The 19,379-nt window shown below is 37.0% G+C and overlaps 1 protein-coding gene across 4 annotated transcripts in view; it reads left to right on the top strand.

Annotated features, from left to right (window-relative positions):
• Positions 1-19,379, top strand: part of TDRD5 (tudor domain containing 5) — a 99,569-nt gene that overhangs the window by 16,644 nt on the left and 63,546 nt on the right. For all 4 annotated transcript variants that reach the window (XM_053909211.1, XM_019426497.2, XM_053909209.1 and 1 more), the window contains exons 5-6: positions 8,269-8,352; positions 10,650-10,706. In XM_053909211.1, coding sequence (XP_053765186.1) covers positions 8,269-8,352; positions 10,650-10,706 — 141 coding nt within the window. The remainder of the gene's footprint in view (positions 1-8,268; positions 8,353-10,649; positions 10,707-19,379) is intronic.

Raw genomic sequence — 19,379 nt, 5'->3', positions numbered from 1 at the left:
TTATCCATTTTGAGTTTATTTTTGTGCATGGTGTAAGAAAGTGGTTTAGTTTCATTCTTCATGTTGCTGTCCAGTTCTCCCAGCACCATTTGTTAAAGGGACTGTCTTTTTTCCATTGGATATTCTTTCCTCTTTGTCAAAGATGAGTTGGCCATACTTTTGTGGGTCTAATTCTGGGGTTTCTATCCTATTCCATTGGTCTGTGTGTCTGTTTTTGTGCCAATACCATGCTGTCTTGATGATTACAGCTTTGTAGTAGAGGCTAAAGTCTGGGATTGTGATGCCTCCCACTTTGGTCTTCAATATTACTTTGGCTATTCAGGGCCTTTTGTGATTCCATACAAATTTTATGATTGCTTGTTCTAGTTTCGAGAAGAATGCTGGTGCAATTTTGATTGGGATTGCATTGAATGTGTAGATTGCTTTGGGTAGCATTGACATTTTGACAATATTTATTCTTCCAGTCCATGAGCATGGAATGTTTTTCCATTTCTTTATATCTTCTTCAATTTCCTTCATAAGCTTTCTATAGTTTTCAGCATACAGATCTTTTATATCTTTAGTTAGGTTTATTCCTAGGTATTTTATGCTTCTTGGTGCAATTGTGAAGGGGATCAGTTTCTTTATTTGTCTTTCTGTTGCTTCATTATTAGTGTATAAGAAAGCAACTGATTTCTGTACATTGATTTTGTATCCTGCAAATTTCCTGAATTCATGTATCAGTTCTAGCAGACTTTTGGTGGAGTCTGTTGGGTTTTCCATGTATAATATCATTTAATATTGTTATAAATCTATTCTCCTATGCTTATAAAGGAAACATATATACTTGTAGAGTTTTGAGTAGGAACAGCTAGTAAACTCCTCTATAATTTTGAAGAAATGGCAAGTTGTACTTTTATAAATAGGATCTTCAGAAAGGTAATACCTTTGTGGGTAGCTCTAGACTGAAGGTTTTCTCTGGACTGTCTTAGTCACTAGTGCTTCCATAATAAAGTAACTTAGATCAGGTAGCTTTAAACAACAGAAATTTATTTTCTCACAGTTGTGAAGGCTGGAAGTTCCAGACTGGGGCGATAACGTAGCTGCGCTCTGCTGAGAGTTCTCTTGCTGGCTTGCCCCTTCTCGCAGTGTGCTCACATGGCCTTTCCTCAGTGTGTGCACATGGAGGAGACCAAGCTCTCTGGTTTCTCTTTTTGTAGGGGTGCTAATCCCATCACCACACACAAAAAAATTACATTGGGGGTTAGGCCTTTAAAATACGAATTTTAGGAAACATAATACCTATCCTAACAAAGCAAAACTCAGAATGATTGAGTCCAAATAAATTAACTGTGTGAAGCTCCACAATGAATAAGTTTGTTTTGGCTATTCCAATGTTTGAAGTTATTTCCATTTTCCAAATTTATTGTATTGATTAAAAATTCCCGAACAAAATATTAGAGAATGATATAGCATGTTTTTTGGAGAGTTTATAGAATTGGGTGGGACGACTGTGCGTTTAGCCATCAGAGCCAGGGAATAACAAATGCAAAGTCTAGGACCTTTGCTCCTGGCATGGCTCCAGGGAGAAGGGTGAGAAAGATGCACATACACTTCTTCTATATCTTTTCTCCTTTGAGTTTCATCCTGTGTTTTGCAGCTCCCAGAATTCCTCGTAGCTGCTGTCTAATAACCACATTTCACTTCTGGGTGAAGTTTTTGCCATTGGAACTATTTAAATCTTGTTCCAAAGAGTTGGCTCTCATTCTTGAACTATGTATTTTAATTTGGTAGCAGACCATACTCTACATAATTACCAGATCTTGCATAATCCTATTTGTAAAAAGTACAACTTCCATTTCTTCAAAATTTTAGATCAGTTTGCTATGTGTTTTTGATCAAAACTCCACATGTATTTATGAGCATAGAAAAAGAACAGATCTATAACAAATTTAAATTATGAATTTACAGACTTCTTTTTGATCATCTGTATTTCACGTATTTCCAGTGAACACGTTATTTTGTAATAAGGAAAACATGTTGTTAAAAAGAAGAAAAATAAGTTTCTCCTTTGTAAAATGAGGGTTAGTATTTTTTCACCTTTCACCTTCAAGAGAAACAGCCAGGGTGGTCACTAGTACCTACCCTTTGTCCATTGTAATGCTTTGTTTCACAAAGGAAATGGTTAGAACAGTTTAAAGCCTCTTTTGCAAGATACGAATAATCTTTTTACCACATTCTATTAAATTTCCTTTAGATTGACTGAAGGGAAGTTTGGATGGAGATGCAAATGTGAGTAGGTGAGAATGGATTAGCTGTATTTTCTAGTGAATGAAGCTTCCTGTAGTCCTACATCACAGGTAACCATAGTGTTACTGTTATTGTGAATAGGTCATGGCCTGTAACAATGGCCGGGGTTTGGTCGGGGAACAGGGATCTGACATTTCTAGGTTGTCTAGCTTTAAGAGTACCCCATCCCACCCTACCCCACCCTACCCCATCTTACATAGTAGAAAACTTCATTGTAACATTCAGCATGAGGTTTAAAGTAGGTAAACCTGGAATTATAAAAAGATCTCGCCTTAAACGAATTAAAAATCAGGGCTGGGTGTTAGTTTGCACCTAACTTTTAATTTGCAACCAAACAATTTGGTAGTTTCTGTGTGAATAAGGAGGCGTGCTTGGTTATTGCATATAAGAAAGGATAGTTCTTTTATCTCGCTTGGTGACCTGGCTCAACTATCCTGTAAGAGTATCTTCCCTCAACAAGCAGCTGGATACGCTAAACAGTTCCTGTCGGCAGGAGCCATTCCTGGCTTCATTAATGCAGTTCTCTGGCCAACTCAAAGTAGCTGTTCACTATCTCGTTTTCTTGTGAGTTTGGGTGAAGTTTTTAGTATGGCAAGTCACATTCCGTGCTGCCTGGCTTTTAGTCAGATGAGGTATCTGGCAAATATTTAAGCAGTTGAAAGCTTTGCTTCCGTGTGTGTATTGGTGCCAGTTTTGTGATCTTTATCAGAAATGTGTTCATGTTGTACCATATGGCCAAAGGGCTGGAGCATATTCCTCTAAGATGTCACTTCTGTACCTACCTTCTTTTCAAAATGCTTCCACCCTCATGTTTCTAAATAGCACCCAGGTGTCTGTTTTTAAAACCTTTTTTTCTTATTACAAAAGTAATATAGATTGATTATAGAAGTTTTGAAATACAAGAAGGCACAGAAGAAAATAAAAATCACCTGTACTTTTATCATCCAGAAAAGCTGATTTTTTAAAATTTAAATTTCAGTTCGCTAACATAGTGTAATTAGTTTCAGGTGTTTAATATAGTGATTCAACCCTTCATACAACACCTGGTGCTCATTGCAAGTGCCCTCCTGAATCCCTATCACCTATTGACCCCTTCGCCTCTCTAGCCATCATCTGGTTCTCTGTAGTTAAAGGTCTGTTTCTTGGTGTGCCTCTTTTCCCCCCCGCTTTGCTTGTTTGTTTTGTTTCTTCAAGTTCACATATGAGTGAAATCATATGGTATTTTTCTTGCCCTGACTTATTTCAAAAAGGATACCTACACTCAGATGTTTATAATATCATTATCTACAATAGCCAAATTATGGAAATAGCCTGTGTTCATTGACTGATGAATGGATAAGGAAGATGTGGTATATACGTACACTGGAATATTATTCAACCATAAAAAAGAATGAAATCTTGCCATTTCCAATGATGTATATAGAGCTAGAGAGTATTATGCTAAGTACTTTTTCTTTTTTTAAATAGAATCATTCTGGTCCAGGTTTGTGACCTGCTTTTTTAAGTCATAACTGTGAATTGTGAACATCCCACACTGTTAAATATTGTAATGCAACATAATTAAAAAATTGTTTTTAGTGTCTATTTTTGAGAGAGAGAGAGAGACAGAGCATGAGCAGGGGAGGGACAGAGAAAGAGGGAGACACAATTCGAAGCAGACTCCAGGCTCTGAGCTGTCAGCACAGAGCCCAACGTGGGGCTCAGACTGAGGAACCATGAGATCATGACCTGAGCCGAAGGTGGACACTTAACCGACTGAACCACCCAGGTGCCCCACCAATACAATTTTCAATGGGAGTAGGATGCACCATAATTTATTTAACTTGTAACTTTTGTTAGGCACTAAGGCTGTTTCTAGTGTTTGCTATTAAAAATAGCCTTGTGGGGGCACCTCGCTGGTTCAGTCGGTAGAGTGTGTGAGTCTTAATCTCAGGGTCATGAGTTTAAGCTCCACGTTGGGCATGGAGCCTAGTTAAAAAAATAAAAATAGCCTTGTGATGAAAATCTTGTTCAAATTTGCATATATCCGCTACTCCACAGAATAAATTTCTAGAGCAACAGTCACTGCATCAAAAGGAGTGTGTATTTTTATGTGGTTAAGTTGTCCTCGTAAAAGTTTCAGGTAGCACTGAGATAAGGTGCGTAAGGAATGTGCTTCTTGTACCTTTGATGATACTCAGTATCTCTCCCTCACCACCAACCCAGTATGTTCGGTCTCCCAATGCTTTTCTAATGCCTTCTGGCATATTATCCCTTCATAACACTCTGTGGATCTTTTCATGATATTTTTTATAATTGCAATTATATTTATGATTGTTTCATGTCTGTCTCTCCACACCAGACTGCAAGTTCCAGGAGGGCAGTGACCATATCTAGTTTATTGACCCCTACAGTGTGCAGCACATAGTATGTGTTCAGTACATTTTTGTTGAATGAATGGGCATTATTATAAAATTAATTTTCCAATATGATAGGTAACTATATTGGACTATTGTCTTTTTATGAGCTTGATGCTTTTATTGCTTAATATTTATCAGTTGCCTATTTAAGTCTTTATCCTTTTTTCTGGGGAGTCCATCTTTTTGATTCAAAGTTCTTCTCTGCCTCTTTGTTCCTAGAGGCTCCTCTCTGAATATGGTATTTTTTCGCATCACTTTCCATCTTTATTTATGCCCTGATAATGTTTTGTTCACTTGATTTATTCATTCTTTTTGTTTGGTATTTAGGCATCTGGGACTGGAGGATTATTGAAATCAGAGGCCCCTCTTGATTACTTTCCTTATGTCAGTCACTGATTACCTTCCTTTCTTACCCCTGCCCCCGGCCCCCATTTTAATTTCTACCCTCCAATTATAGATATCTCCAAGATTAACTGGACTTTAAAAAAATCTCCCCACCCCATTCAGTTTAAAGTTAGCTTAATATAGTGGTCTAGCTTGAGGCTAAAACCCAGTTTTTTACTTTTTAAAAAAAAATTAAAAAAAATTTTTTTAATGTTTATTCACATTTGAGAGAGAGAGAGAGACAGAGCACAAGCTGGGGTTGAGGGCAGAGAGAGGAGGAGATACAGAATCTGAAGGAGGCTCCAGGCTCTGAACTGTCAGTACAGAGCCCGATGTGGGGCTCGAACTCACGAACCACGAGCTCGTGACGTGAGCCAAAGTCAGACATTTAACCAACTGAGCCACCCAGGCACCCTGAAGAAAAATTTTTTTTTAATGTTTATTTTTGAGAGAGAGAGGGAGAGAGAGAGAGAGAGAGAGGGGGAAGGGCAGAGAGAAGAGGGAGATACAGAATCCAAAAGCAGGCTCCAGGCTCCAAGCTGTCGATACAGAGCCTGATGTGGGGCTCGAACTCAGGAACTGTGAGATCGTGACCTGAGCTGAAGTCGGACACTTAACTGACTGAGCCACCCAGGCGCCCCTGTTTTTTTTGTTTTTGTTTTTGTTTTTTTTTTCCTTCTTGAGAAACACTCTGTTCCTAGGTAAGAGCATTGTAAACCCAGGCTTGGTAACTGTTTTCTCTAAAGGGCCACATGGTAAATATTTGAGACGCTGTTATAAACACCCAACTCTGCCCTTGTGGTGCGAAAAGCAATCATGTGAATAATGTGTAAATGAGTGAGTGTGGCCATGTTCCATTAAAACTTTATGAATACTGGAATTTGAATTTCATATAATTTTCGTGTGTCACAAAATATTATTTTCTCCCCTAGCTGTTTAAAAATGTTGAGACAATTTTTAGCTTGTGATTTGCCTGTTACAAGCCATAGTTCAGAGGGAAAAATGACATTTGTAATCCTCATCCTGTTACCTCCCAGTTTCTCAAGCTTTTGGAATTGATTGAAAAACAGCAAAATCCTATCTCTGTGTTCCCAGGTCCTTTTTCCTTCTAAACTGTATAGTCTTTGAGGCTGTTTCCCTGGCCTCTTCCTATTCATCCCTCAGCAGTTCCCTCCTTTGCACGGTGTTCTTTCCTAATTTCCCGGATTCCATGTCCCACCTTTGTCGTGCCCCCTCTCTCTAGTCTGACTTGCTTAGTGCCCTGGTGAGGACGCCTGCCCTCAGTTTTCGTGGCCTCCCAGTTGGTCGTCCACCCTCCCAGTATCATTTTCTGCTGCTGCCAGATTAAACTTCTGATGATGCCTCTCCCCTGCTAAAAATCTCCAACATATGGATTTGTCTACATAACCTGGTGAAACTCCTTAGTTTGGCATCTGAAGTATTCTGTAGTACTTCCTTCTCCTTTTGTCAGTGTTCTCTTCTGCTCTTTCCTTATTCCCTTCAGGCAAATTATTATTATTTTATTCCTTTTTTCCTGTGTTCATGAAGTTTCTTATACCTTTATTGCCTTCTCTACCGCCCTTCTCTGTGATGTTCCCCGGCTCTTCAAAAAGGAAGCCTTCGTTATATTTATAACTTAGTGTGATAATAATGTCCTTGTGCAATTCTGCACCTCTTCACTGATGCTCAGAGTCAGCCTTAGCTTATAGTGGTTTATCCATTTATCTCCTTTCCCTACTTAATTTTAAGGGACTTGAGAAGAATGGCACTGAGGTGACTGTGTGTGTGTGTGTGTGTCCCCTGAAACACCTAGCACAGTGATAAGAAGTTGTTGTATTGAATCTTCAAATGAGGGGAGCATGTTGGGATGTGAAGAATCCGTTACCTTTAGATGCTCTTACTGTTCACTGGGGGAGCTTTAGGGGGTTATCTCATGGCGATTCAGAAGATGTATGAAGAACATAAGCCCAAGGGCTGAGGCTTTTTGTGAAAGCTAGTGATATAATAATCTTAGGAACCTAATCCGCCCCCCTCCCCATCCCCTTTCCCTGTCAACCTTAAGAGATAGTGAAATTCATTTTTCAGATGAGGAAACTGAGACCTAAAAAGGTTACACAGTTTGTAACTAATAACAGGCCAAGTGTCAACAAGAAGAAAGATGAAAAAATGCAAAGTTTAGAAGGAAAAAGTATTAATAATGTTTGCGTCTGTGTGATAAAATTTTAGGTAATTTGTTGTTTTTCTCTTTTGTGTCTTTTCTAACATATTTTTTCCACTCATTGTCTTTAAACATAACTGCATGATCTTTCATTCCACTTTAGATCTCCCTGCTGTAGCTGTTCCCTGGGTGTGGGCTGTCTGCATATGCTCCGTGCTTCTCTGACCATGCTTGCCTGTGCTTCCAGCTAGCTTTTCCGAGTATTCCTGTACATCTTCTGCCTTACTGGGGCCTCTCCATGCCATTGGCTTCTCTCAGCTAAAATCCTGAGTCCCCTGTTGTCTTAACTTTGGCCTCTCCTGTTTTCCTTTAGAACTGCCGGTCTGTTGCCCTTGCACAGTCCTCCATCATTTTCTCGCCTTTATTTTTCTACTGTCTCAACTGCCTGAACTTTCTTCCCCTTCCCTCTAACTCTTAGGAATGAGCCTTGCTGCCCAACTCACAGAGAATACTGAAGTCATCAGGTAGTAACTCCACCTGACCCCGCATTCTGTATCCTATGCCTCCTGGTTCTTTCTCCCTTTTTTTTCTACTACAGCAGAAGAGCTTTTCCTTCTTGCCAGGCTCAGGTGCTTTCCTGCCTCCCAGGGACCTTCCATCATCCAGTCTCTTCCTTGCATTTGGCATTCACTAAGCATATGTTTAGTAAACACTGAATTTTTTTAAATAGAAGGAAACTAGTAACAAGAATCCTTTCTGGGTACGAGTAGGAGATTGAAAAATTGGATACTCTAGAATCTAATTGTTAAAGAGAATGTTAATTATTCTGGAAAATTGAGAGTGTTTAGTTTTATAGATTCCATCTATTTTAGAGGTATATTATGTGGTATGAAATGCTACAGTGCCTCTTAAGAACAATGTTTTACCCATTTGATTGAAATAAAATGTCCTGTGGTAGATGTTTCCTTTTACATATTGTTCATATTTATCTTTGATCTTTTTGGATTATAACCTGAACTACTTTTTTTTTTTTCATAGTTGGAGAACACATTCAAATCAGTTATTGCACAAATTGGGCCTGGAGGGACTATCAATCCAGAACTAAAACATAAGATAAAATTGGTAAGTATTTTCTGTTTCTGGGAAATGAATAGGGATGATTGATTGTACAATTTAAAAATTTTTTAATGTTGGTTTGTTTTTGAAAGAGCACGAGCAAGGGAGGGGTAGAGAGAGAGGGAGACACAGAATCCACAGCAGGTTCCAGGCTCTCAGCTGTCAGCACAGAGACAGATGTGGGACTCAAACTCACAAACTGCTAGATCGTGACCTGAGCTGAAAAGTTGGTGTTGAACAGACTAAGCCACCCAGGCACCTCTAATTATATATTTAGATCTCATTTGTGGTTAAATTTAATTTGCCTGTAAGTATTTATTAGTTTTACACTTATACCTGATCTTTTCAAATATATAGCAAATGGAGTGGCTATTCGTTTAAGATCAGAAAAAAAAATACCCACTCCTAAAATTTTTTAATGTTTTCAAAATTATTTTAAAAATTGAAGTGCCAGAAATGCTGCCTGCCTTTTGTTCTTCCCCTTACCCCAATAAATTGTTAGCAAACAGTTCAAGGTCTTTACAGTATCAGTTTCGTACATATGTATGTCAAATATTCTAAAAGTTACATGGCATTTTACTCTGTCGATGTACTATGTTTCATTTATAAGATGTGCAAGTTAATTAAATTGGGTTATTCTAGCCTTGGCTATTAAAAAATACTACAGGTAATGTCCTCAAACATGTATCTAGAAGTAGACTTGCCAAAGGTATTGAATAGTGTCATTTTGGTCATTAATACCTAATTACCCTCTAAAAGGTTTGAACAGATTGACACCCCAAGTGACCGTGAAATGTTACTATCCAATTGGGTTGTTGTAATTTATACCCCTTGATTTTTACATTGAGCATCTTTTCATATGCTTAGTAGCCATTTGTATTTCTTATGTGAATTGCTTTTTCTTGTCTTTGGCTTAATGTGTTGTTTTTCCCTATTAACTTGTGAAAGTTCTTTGCCTGTTACGTATCAGGCTAAAGGGTATGTACACTTGAAATTTTGGCAGGAGCTATTCTTATTTGAATGATCAGAGTGCCATTACAACTCTTACTGCTTTTGAAGTTATTCCATTTCTGATGTCATGATTTTACTGGGAGAAATGCAAAAACCATGGTGCATTCAAATCCTGCTTTTTTGTTTGGACATTTGACCATGTATCCAACGATTATTTAAGGATGTTGAATATGATTTTTTTATGGTAATAAAAAGGAGAAAAATTAAGTATTCACTGGTAAAGCATTGGTTAAATTAACTACCCAAACTAGACAGCATCATGTGGCTCATAAAAATGTTTCTTTATCTCTCACTTAATTTACATGGGAGTATCTTCTGGACATATTGTTAGACTTTAAAAACAGGGTTTATAGAATAGCATGTTAAGTGTTGTCCTTTCATGTAAAATCATGTGTAATGTGTGTGTACATAAAGGGGTTTCTGAAAGGATGATTTCTGAAAACCAGCAGCAGCTATCTCTGGGTCACAGGATTTTGGAGTCATTTTTATATTTTTCTGAAACTTGATTTAGACTTTTTAATTAAATATGTAAAATTTGGAAAAATCTGGGAAAACAAAGCTTTTTATACTTCAAGGGGATAGAATAAGTTTGCTTTTAGGAATTTTTCCTAAAAATTGGACAAGTGTGAAAGATGCAAATAAGAGAATAATTATAAGATTTGTGATGATAACAAACAGGACACAACCATAAAGAGAGGATCTAGTAAATAAATTTAAATATATTGAATTATTAGAAAACCCTATAACCAGTAAATATGTTGATCCGTATTTACTGCCATGGAAAGATGGTGGTATGATAATAAAAACTTGTTATGGAAATGACCTTATTTTTTATATTAAATATAGATATTTTTATGTGCAGATGGACAACAATGACTATGGATAATTTTTTTCTTTGCTTAGTGGTATTTTTTCAAAGTTTTCTATAGTGTCCATTGTATTTTTTCCTTCCATTTAAAATACTCGAAGCTATGCTGTAGGGTATTTATTTTATGTGAGCTAAAGCTAAATATGTTTGCTAAAGATTTGTAGGAATTTCTGGAGCGCTATGGCATTGCAGTGTTATGTAAGAATGATTTCCCACTCTGGAAACATTGGAAATCACTGCCTTTGTTTGGTTATAACCTTTTTTAAAACTGGAAATTGATCTAAATTATTGTGACTTTTAATTCATTCACTCAATAATTTTTTTTTTACCTTTATTACTATTTAAGTTTATACTGTTTTATTTTAATACTTTGTTAGCAGCATCCTAATGGTGTCTATTTATATTGCATTTTATTTTCTATTAGGTTGTATCCAAATTTCCAGAGGGTTTGCTTATTTCTAAACTTCTTGGAGAGTTTGAGGTGAGTATTTTTTTTTTTTTTTTTTAATGGCTTATGTTTCTTGTGATGGATAGAAATTTTGTTGCCACTCCTGGGATCTTCCAAGTGTGTGCCCTAGAACTTAAATATTTTGTTTTGCATTTTGGTATCCTTTTCTTTAGCAAAAGAGTTAAGAATATGGTGCTTTGTAAGTACTTCATTATACATAGGAAGGATATCTTTACCACTTAAAATTATTATTAGAATCAAAGTTAATTTATTTTTAAGGCCTGACAATACCAAGTGTTAGTCGGCATGTGGAGAAACCAAATACGTCCTCCACTGCTTGTGCAACAGAGCCCCTTTGGAGAGCATTTTGTCAGTATCAAGTAAAGTTGAAGATTTGCACCCCCAGTGATCCAGCATTTCCACTTCTAATGTACACTCTAGAGAAACTGCTGCATGTGTGCACATGCACACATATGTAAGATGTGCACGTGGCAGCAGAGTAAAAACTGGAAACAGATTAAACGACTGTCATAGGAAGATGGATAAATTGAGGTGGACATTGATGCACTGGAATAATACACAGTAGATAAAATGAACTAGGTTTGTTGTGCAATGCAGATCATTTTTGGAGCCATCTGTTGAGTGAAAAAAATCAAGCTGCAGAAGGGTAATTCAGTTATTACTGTAAATCCAATTAAAAAAATGCTAAGACCTGTATGAGTTCTATGCCAAGCTGCATTCTGACTGCTTTTCATATTGTAATTCATTTGACTTTCACAACAGACTGAGGCACACAGCAGTGACTTGCCTAAGGGTCACATAGCCAGTAACAGGTAGATCCAGGATTTGAACCCCAGGCATCCTGGCTTCAGAATCCTAAATCTTAACTACTGTGCCATGAAAACTGTCATATATTCGCAGATGTAAACACAGATATTGTGATATACTACCACATAATAGTTAAGATACATTAACCTTTATGTGCTAGTTAAAAAAAATTTTTTTTAATGTTTATTTTTGAGAGACTGAGAGAGGCAGCGCATGAGTGGGGGAGGGGCAGAGAGAGAGAGGGAGATACAGAATCTGAAGGAGGCTCCAGGCTCTAGGCTCTGAGCTGTCAGCACAGAGCCTGACCTGGGGCTCAAACCCATGAACAGCGAGATCATGACTCAGATGCTTAACTGACTGAGCCACCCAGGTGCCCCTGTGCTAGTTTATAAATGATACGTAAAGTCAGGATATTATTTACTCAGTTTTGTGAAGTTGTAATGACTTCAAAATGAAATGCTTAGAACAGTGCCTGCCATTGCTCAATAAATATTAACTCTTAGAAGAAAAAGAAAGATTGAAAAGACACACATCATGGCTTGGGGTAGTGATAGAGAAAGCTTAACACTGTTTAAAAAAAATGAATCTTTTAGAGCCACACAGTTTATTTCAAATGAACTTAAACAAGGGCTCTTTTTTTTTTTTATCAGAAAATTAACTTATCTAATGAAATTCCAGAAAAAAGTCTGTAATAGAATATGACTTAATTATCACAAATCTATGGATGAAATCAATCTCCTATGCCAGATTCATAACTCAAAGTGAATAGTTTTATACCACAAATGTAGCTTATGATAAAGTTCATGGCATTAAGGTTGCAAGTCAGCAATCTTGGAGAAATTAAAACAAACCTTTTAGGCTAGTATCCAAAATCTATAAAGAGCTCCCCAAACTCCACACCCGAAAAACAAATAACCCAGTGAAGAAATGGGCAGAAAATATGAATAGACACTTCTCTAAAGAAGACATCGGATGGCCAACAGGCACATGAAAAGATGCTCAACGTTGCTCCTCATCAGGGAAATACAAATCAAAACCACACTCAGATATCACCTCACGCCAGTCAGAGTGGCCAAAATGAAGAAATCAGGAGACTATAGATGCTGGAGAGGATGTGGAGAAATGGGAAGCCTCTTGCACTGTTGGTGGGAATGCAAATTGGTGCAGCCGCTCTGGAAAACAGTGTGGAGGTTCCTCAAAAAATTAAAAATAGACCTACCCTATGACCCAGCAGTAGCACTGCTAGGAATTTACCCAAGAGATACAGGAGTACTGATGCATAAGGGCACTTGTACCCCAATGTTTCTAGCAGCACTCTCAACAATAGCCAATTATGGAAAGAGCCTAAATGTCTATCAACTGATGAATGGATAAAGAAATTGTGGTTTATATACACAATGGAGTACTATGTGGCAATGAGAAAGAATGAAATATGGCCCTTTGTAGCAACGTGGATGGAACTGGAGAGTGTTATGCTAAGTGAAATAAGCCATATATGTATGGCAGATCTGAAAGACAGATACCATATGTTTTCACTCTTATGTGGATCCTGAGAAACTTAACAGAAACCCATGGGGGAGGGGAAGGAAAAAAAAAAAAAAGAGGTTAGAGTGGGAGAAAGCCAAAGCATAAGAGACTTAAAAACTGAGAACAAACTGAGGGTTGATGGGGGGTGGGTGATGGGTATTGAGGAGGGTACCTTTTGGGATGAGCACTGGGTGTTTTATGGAAACCAATTTGACAATAAATTTCATATATTGAAAAAAAAACCTTTTAATGTTACAGCAGAGCTCTTTGCTCTTCCTAGTAAACAGATTTATGCAGAAATTCACCTTGATGATTAGAAGTATATACTAAGTATAGATTTAATTTAACTTTTGTTCTAACTTGTGGAAACACTTAACCTTTATTTATGCAACATGATATAAAAGCTACCTTTATGATTTGCTCTCTTGAAATACCTGGTGAGTAGTCTGTCATTTGTTCAAGATCCCTTGTTAAATTGCTAATTGAAGGGAAGATACAGTGCAGTGGCAGCATAGTTTTTGGCTTCTCCTGAGGCTCCACATAAAGAGAGAAAACCAGATAGCAAAACCAGAACTCCACTGATAATATCTACAACAAAACTGGGTAATATATTTTCTAAGAACAATTGTGTGGGGAGTAGTTACCAGCAGCCACAAGGTCTTACTGATACCAGTGTCTGTGTCAGGGTAAAAGAGGGAAGCAGGGGAGCCAATGTCTGATGGATTTAGAAACAAAAAACTATGAAATAACCATCAGATATTCACTAGATAGTACAGCAAGCCATTTTGAAAACAGCAGCTGAGACTGGATAATATTTTGATATATCTAATAGCAGAGAGTGCAAAGCACATGTATCTAAAAGCAGGGAGTGTTTCATGGTAAGCCTTGAATTAGGCTGGAACATATAGTTACCTGTGAATTCTTGAAATGGACAGGCCAAAACTCTCTTCCAGATAGGACCAAAAATGAGGGAGAAATCGAGCAGGATAGGGACCATAGAAAAAGAAGAGTCCAGATGTAAGTAGGATTAAGGGAAAAGAGCCAGGACGCTTGAAAAACAAGCTACTATATATATATTTTTTATTCATTTTTAAATTTGAATGTAATTGACAACGTTGCATTAGTTTCAGGTGTACCACATAGCAACTTGACAAGTTTAAATATAATGCTGTGTTTACTGAAAGTGTAGCTACCATCTGTCACCATACAATACTGTTATAATATCATGGACTGTATTTCTTGTGCTGTGCCTTAATTTCTGTGACTTATTCTGTAACTAGAAGCCTGTATCTCCCACTTCCCTTTACCCATTTGGCCCCTCCATTCCATCCCCTCCCATCAGTTTTTTCTGTGTGTTTACAAGTCTGATTCTGCTTTTTGTTCTTTGTTTGTTTGTTTGTTTGTTTGTTTTTTAGATTTCACATATAGTGAACTTATATGGTATTTGTCTCTGACTTATTTCACTTAGTATAATACCTTTTAGATCCATCCATGTTGTTGGCAAGATCCCATTCTTTTTTATGATTGTGTAATTGTGTGTGTGTGTACACCACATATTCCTTATCCATTCATCTACTGATGGATTCTTAGGTTGCTTCCATATCTTGGATATTGTAAATAATGCTGCAATAAATATAGGGGTGCATAAATTAGTGTTTTCATTTTCTTTGGGTAAATTACCCAATAGCGGAATTCTTGGATTATCCTGTATTTCTATTTTTAATTTTTTGAGGGATATCTACAGTGGTTATAGTAGGATACTATATTTTTTAACAGTATATGAAAATAGTAGAAGAAGGAACTCTGTGTAGCAGAAAAGCCATCCAGAGTGATGTTTTACAAATTAGGAGAAAGAATTTCACCTAAAACATGCAACAGAAGAGGATCAGGGTCAAACCTCTTCATTGTGTTAAGAAAAAAAGAGAAGAAGAAGTAGAATATATTTACAGGTAGTGAAAGTATATCAGAAACACATGCCCCTAGTACAGATCAAAACTGAATCTTCTTTTTCAAAATGATACATTGAGAAAGTGATATAATACATGATATAAAACATAAATCCAAAATACATGAGTTTGAAAATAAGGTAATAATAGACTGGAAAGAATGGGAAATGAAAGAAAAAGTCATTTCCAAAATGAAGACTAAACTGCAAAGATGACAAGAGCAAAAATGCAACAGATAATGCTCTCAGAAAAACAAATATGAGGAACCTTTTGAAAATCAAAAGGAAATGAAGGAAACACTGGGCATCCAGGCATAAAAAAGTCTGTAAGGTTTTTGAAATATAGTGAGAAACTCAGGTATGCAAATAAATTAAGATGATACTATGTCTGAGTAGCATATATTGGAACAGTCTTGAACGTATTACCAATTCTGGACATAGCGTAAAAAAACTGTCTGAAGTTACTAGATCAATATCTAAAAGTAGGCAGAAACTGGACAGGATTCAGTATTTGCAAGAGGGAAGGCTCCCACCCTGTTTTTGTTTTGGCACCTCTTGTTTGCCTAGATTTTGTCCTGATTGTGGTTCCCATCCAATGTTTGGAATTTGGACAAAAAATCAGAAGTTTTTACTTCCTTAAGTAACCAAAGGAGCTACATAAGCAGCTGAGAAATGAGAAATTTTAGGATGGAGACAGCTACAGAGAAGTTGCATCAAGTTCTGCACGTAAATTCTGCCCAAATCTCTGGCTGACAGTTGAACTGCACATAGGGTAGGCTCAAAGCAGCCTACTAAGGCTAAAAGAACTGAATATGTTTCGGCTGTTGACCATTACAGAGAGGCAAACTTTGTGTTTAAGTTCAGCCAAATTAATTCCCTGCTGAAACAAAGCAAAAAGCAATAGTCTTAAAAGGAATATAAATGATTCCTAAGTCTTTACACTCTATAATTCATGATGTCCAGGATATGAAACAAATTACTAAATATATTAAGAAACAAGAAAATGTGATCCTTGGTGAAGAGAAAAAGTAATGCAAACATTGGTAACGCAGATGTTGAAGTTAGAAAAAGCGTTTTAAAGGCACTTTTATAGTCATATAAAAGGATATAAAGAAATACATGTTTTCCGCATTACCTTGATTTCAAAACCAGACAAAGATCCCATTAAAAAGGAAAGCTACAGACCAGTTTTCCTGATGAACATGGATGGAAAAATTCTCAAGAAGGTATTAGCCAACCGGATCCAACAATACGTTAAAAAAATTTATTCACCATGATCAAGTGGGATTCATTCCTGGGCTGCAGGGCTGGTTCAGTATCCACAAATCAATCAGTGTGATACATCACATTAATAAAAGAAAGGACAAGAACCACATGATCCTCTCAATAGATGCAGAGAAAGGATTTGACAAAATAAGGCATCCTTTCTTGATAAAAACCCTCAAGAAAGTAGGGATAGGAGGATCATACCTCAAGATCATAAGAGCTGTATATGAAAGACACACTGCTAATATCATCCTCAATGGTGAAAACCTGAGAGCTTTCCCCCTAAGATCAGGAACACAACAGGGATGTCCACTCTCACCACTGTTAATCAACATGGTATTGGAAGTCTTAGCCTCAGCAATCAGACAACACAAAGAAATAAAAGGCTTCCAACTCACAGAGGAAGTCAAAACGTTTTACTCTTTGCAGATGACATGATACTCTATATGGAAAACCCATAAGATTCCACTAAAAAACTGCTAGAACTGATCCATGAATTCAGCAGTGTCACAGGATATAAAATCAATGCACAGAAATTGGTTGCATTTCTATATACCAATAATGAAGTAGCAGAAAGAGAAATCAAGGAATTGATCCCGTTTACAATTGCACCAAAACCCATAAAATATCTAGGAATAAACCTGACTGAAGAGGTAAAAAATTTATACACTGAAAACCATAGAAAGCTTATGAAATAAATTGAAGACACACAAAAAAGTAAAAATATTCCATGCTTCTGGATAAGAACAAATATTGTTAAAATGTCAATACTACCCAAAGCAATCTACATATTCAATGCAATCCCTATCAAAATAACACCAGCATTCTTCACCGAGTTAGAACAAACAGTCCTAAAATTTGTATGGAACCAGAAAAGACCCCAAATAGCCAAAGCAATCTTGAAAAAGAAAACCAAAGCAGGAGGCATCACAATTCTGGACTTCAAGCTGTATTACAAAGCTGTAATCATCAAGACAGTATGGTACTGGCACAAGAACAGACACTCAGATCAGTGGCACAGAACAGAGAACCCAGAAATGGACCCACAAACCTATGGCCAATTGATCTCTGACAAAGCAGAAAGAATATCCAATGGAATAAAGACAGTCTCTTCAGCAAGTGGTGCTGGGAAAACTGGACAGTGGCATGCAGAAAAATGAACCTGGACCACTTTCTTACACCATGCACAAAAATAAACTCAAAATGGATGAAAGACCTCAATGTAAGACCAGAAGCCATCAAAATCCTCGAGGAGAAAGGCAGAACCCTCTGTGACCTAGGCTGCATCAACACGTCTCTGGAGGCAAGGGAAACAAAAGCAAAAATGAACAATTGGGACCTCATCAAAATAAAAAGCTTCTGCACAGTGAAGGAAACAATCAGCAAAACTAAAAGGCACCTGACAGAATGGAAGAAGATACTTGCAAACAACACATCAGATAAAGGGTTAGTATCCAAAATCTATAAAGAACTTACCAAACTCAACACCCAAAAAACAAATAATCCAGTGAAGAAATGGGCAAAAGACATGAATAGACACTTCTCCAACGAAGACATCCAGATGGCCAACTGACACATGAAAAAATGCTTCACATCACTCATCATCAGGGAAATACACATCAAAACCACAATGAGATACCACCTCACACCAGTCAGAATGGCTAACATTAACAACTCAGGCAACAACAGATGTTGGAGAGGATGTGGATAAAGAGGAACCCTTTTATACTGCTGGTGGGAATACAAACTGGTGCAACCACTCTGGAAAACAGTATGGAGGTTCCTTGAAAAATTAAGAATAGAACTACTCTATGACCCAGCAATTCCACTAAGTATTTATACAAAGGATACAGGTGTGCTGTTTCGAAGGGGTACATGCACCTCAATGTTTATAGCAGCGCTGTCAACAATGGCCAAAGTATAGAAAGAGCCCAAGTGTTCATTGACAGATGAATGGATAAAGAAGATATGGTGTGTTTACACACACACACACACACACACACACACACACACACAATGGAGTACTACTTGGCAATCAAAAAGAATGAAATCTTTCCATTTGCAACAACGTGGATGGAACTAGAGTGTATTATGCTAAGCAAAACTGGAGAAAGACAAGTATCACGATTTCACTCATGTGGAATTTAAGGTACAAAACAGATGAACGTAAGGGAAGCAAAAATAATATAAAACAGAGAGGGGGACAAAACATAAGAGACTCTTAAATATAAAGAACAAACTAAGTGTTGTTGCAGGGGTTATGGGTGGGGGGATGGGCTAATGGTCAGGGGGCATTAAGGAAGACACCTACTGGGATGAGCCCTTGGTGTTATATGTAGGGAATGAATCACTGGATTCTACTCCTCAAATCATAAGTGCACTATATGCTAACAACTAACTTGGATGTAAATTAAAAAAAAACTTTATTGTCACTGATATGAATATTAAGCAATTTTACTCTGTAAAAATGAATTCCTAGTGGGGAATTCCAATGTAGTTTGATACATTAAAGTTATTTTATGATTACTACACTAAAATTTTTTGAAGAGTCTTCTCATTGAAAACCAAGAAAACCTTTGGTAATGACAAAGCAAAAGCTGATTGGAGGTTTTTGAAGTTAATGCTAATATGAATTTCAGGTTATTTTTACAGTGGCTTCATTCAATATGACAAGAACAAAATTTTTTAACTGTGTTGTTTTTATTGGTAATATTTTTCACCATCTTGAGTATTCCTCAGATGTTTTTAAGTTGAATAGTTATGAAATGGAGTATAAATTATTAACTTACTGAAATTTATATGTGTAATCACAAATGATGATGACAATCCTTACGAATTTTTCTTTCCCATGTAACCATGCACTGTTTTTTACAGAATTAAATATTGATGAAAACTTAAAAAATAAGAAAATAAAGTTAAATGAAGTCATGAGGTGAGGCTCTAATCCAGTAAGGCTAGTGTCCTTTTAAGAAGAGCAAGAGATACCAGGAGTGCGTGAGTGCAGAGTAAAGTCTATATGAGGGCACAGTGAAAAAGCAGCTGTCAGCAAGCCAAGGAGAAGCCTCCTTGCCATGTATTTGATCTTGAAATTTCCAGCCTCCAGACCTGTGAGAAAATAGAAAAGTCTGTTGTTTAAGCCC

This window comes from Panthera pardus, unplaced genomic scaffold (assembly GCF_024362965.1).
Source record: "Panthera pardus isolate Hobbes unplaced genomic scaffold, ASM2436296v1 HiC_scaffold_21, whole genome shotgun sequence".
Lineage (NCBI taxonomy): Eukaryota > Metazoa > Chordata > Mammalia > Carnivora > Felidae > Panthera > Panthera pardus.
Note: the sequence above shows the minus strand (reverse complement) of the source record. Positions and strands in the feature narration are given on the sequence as shown.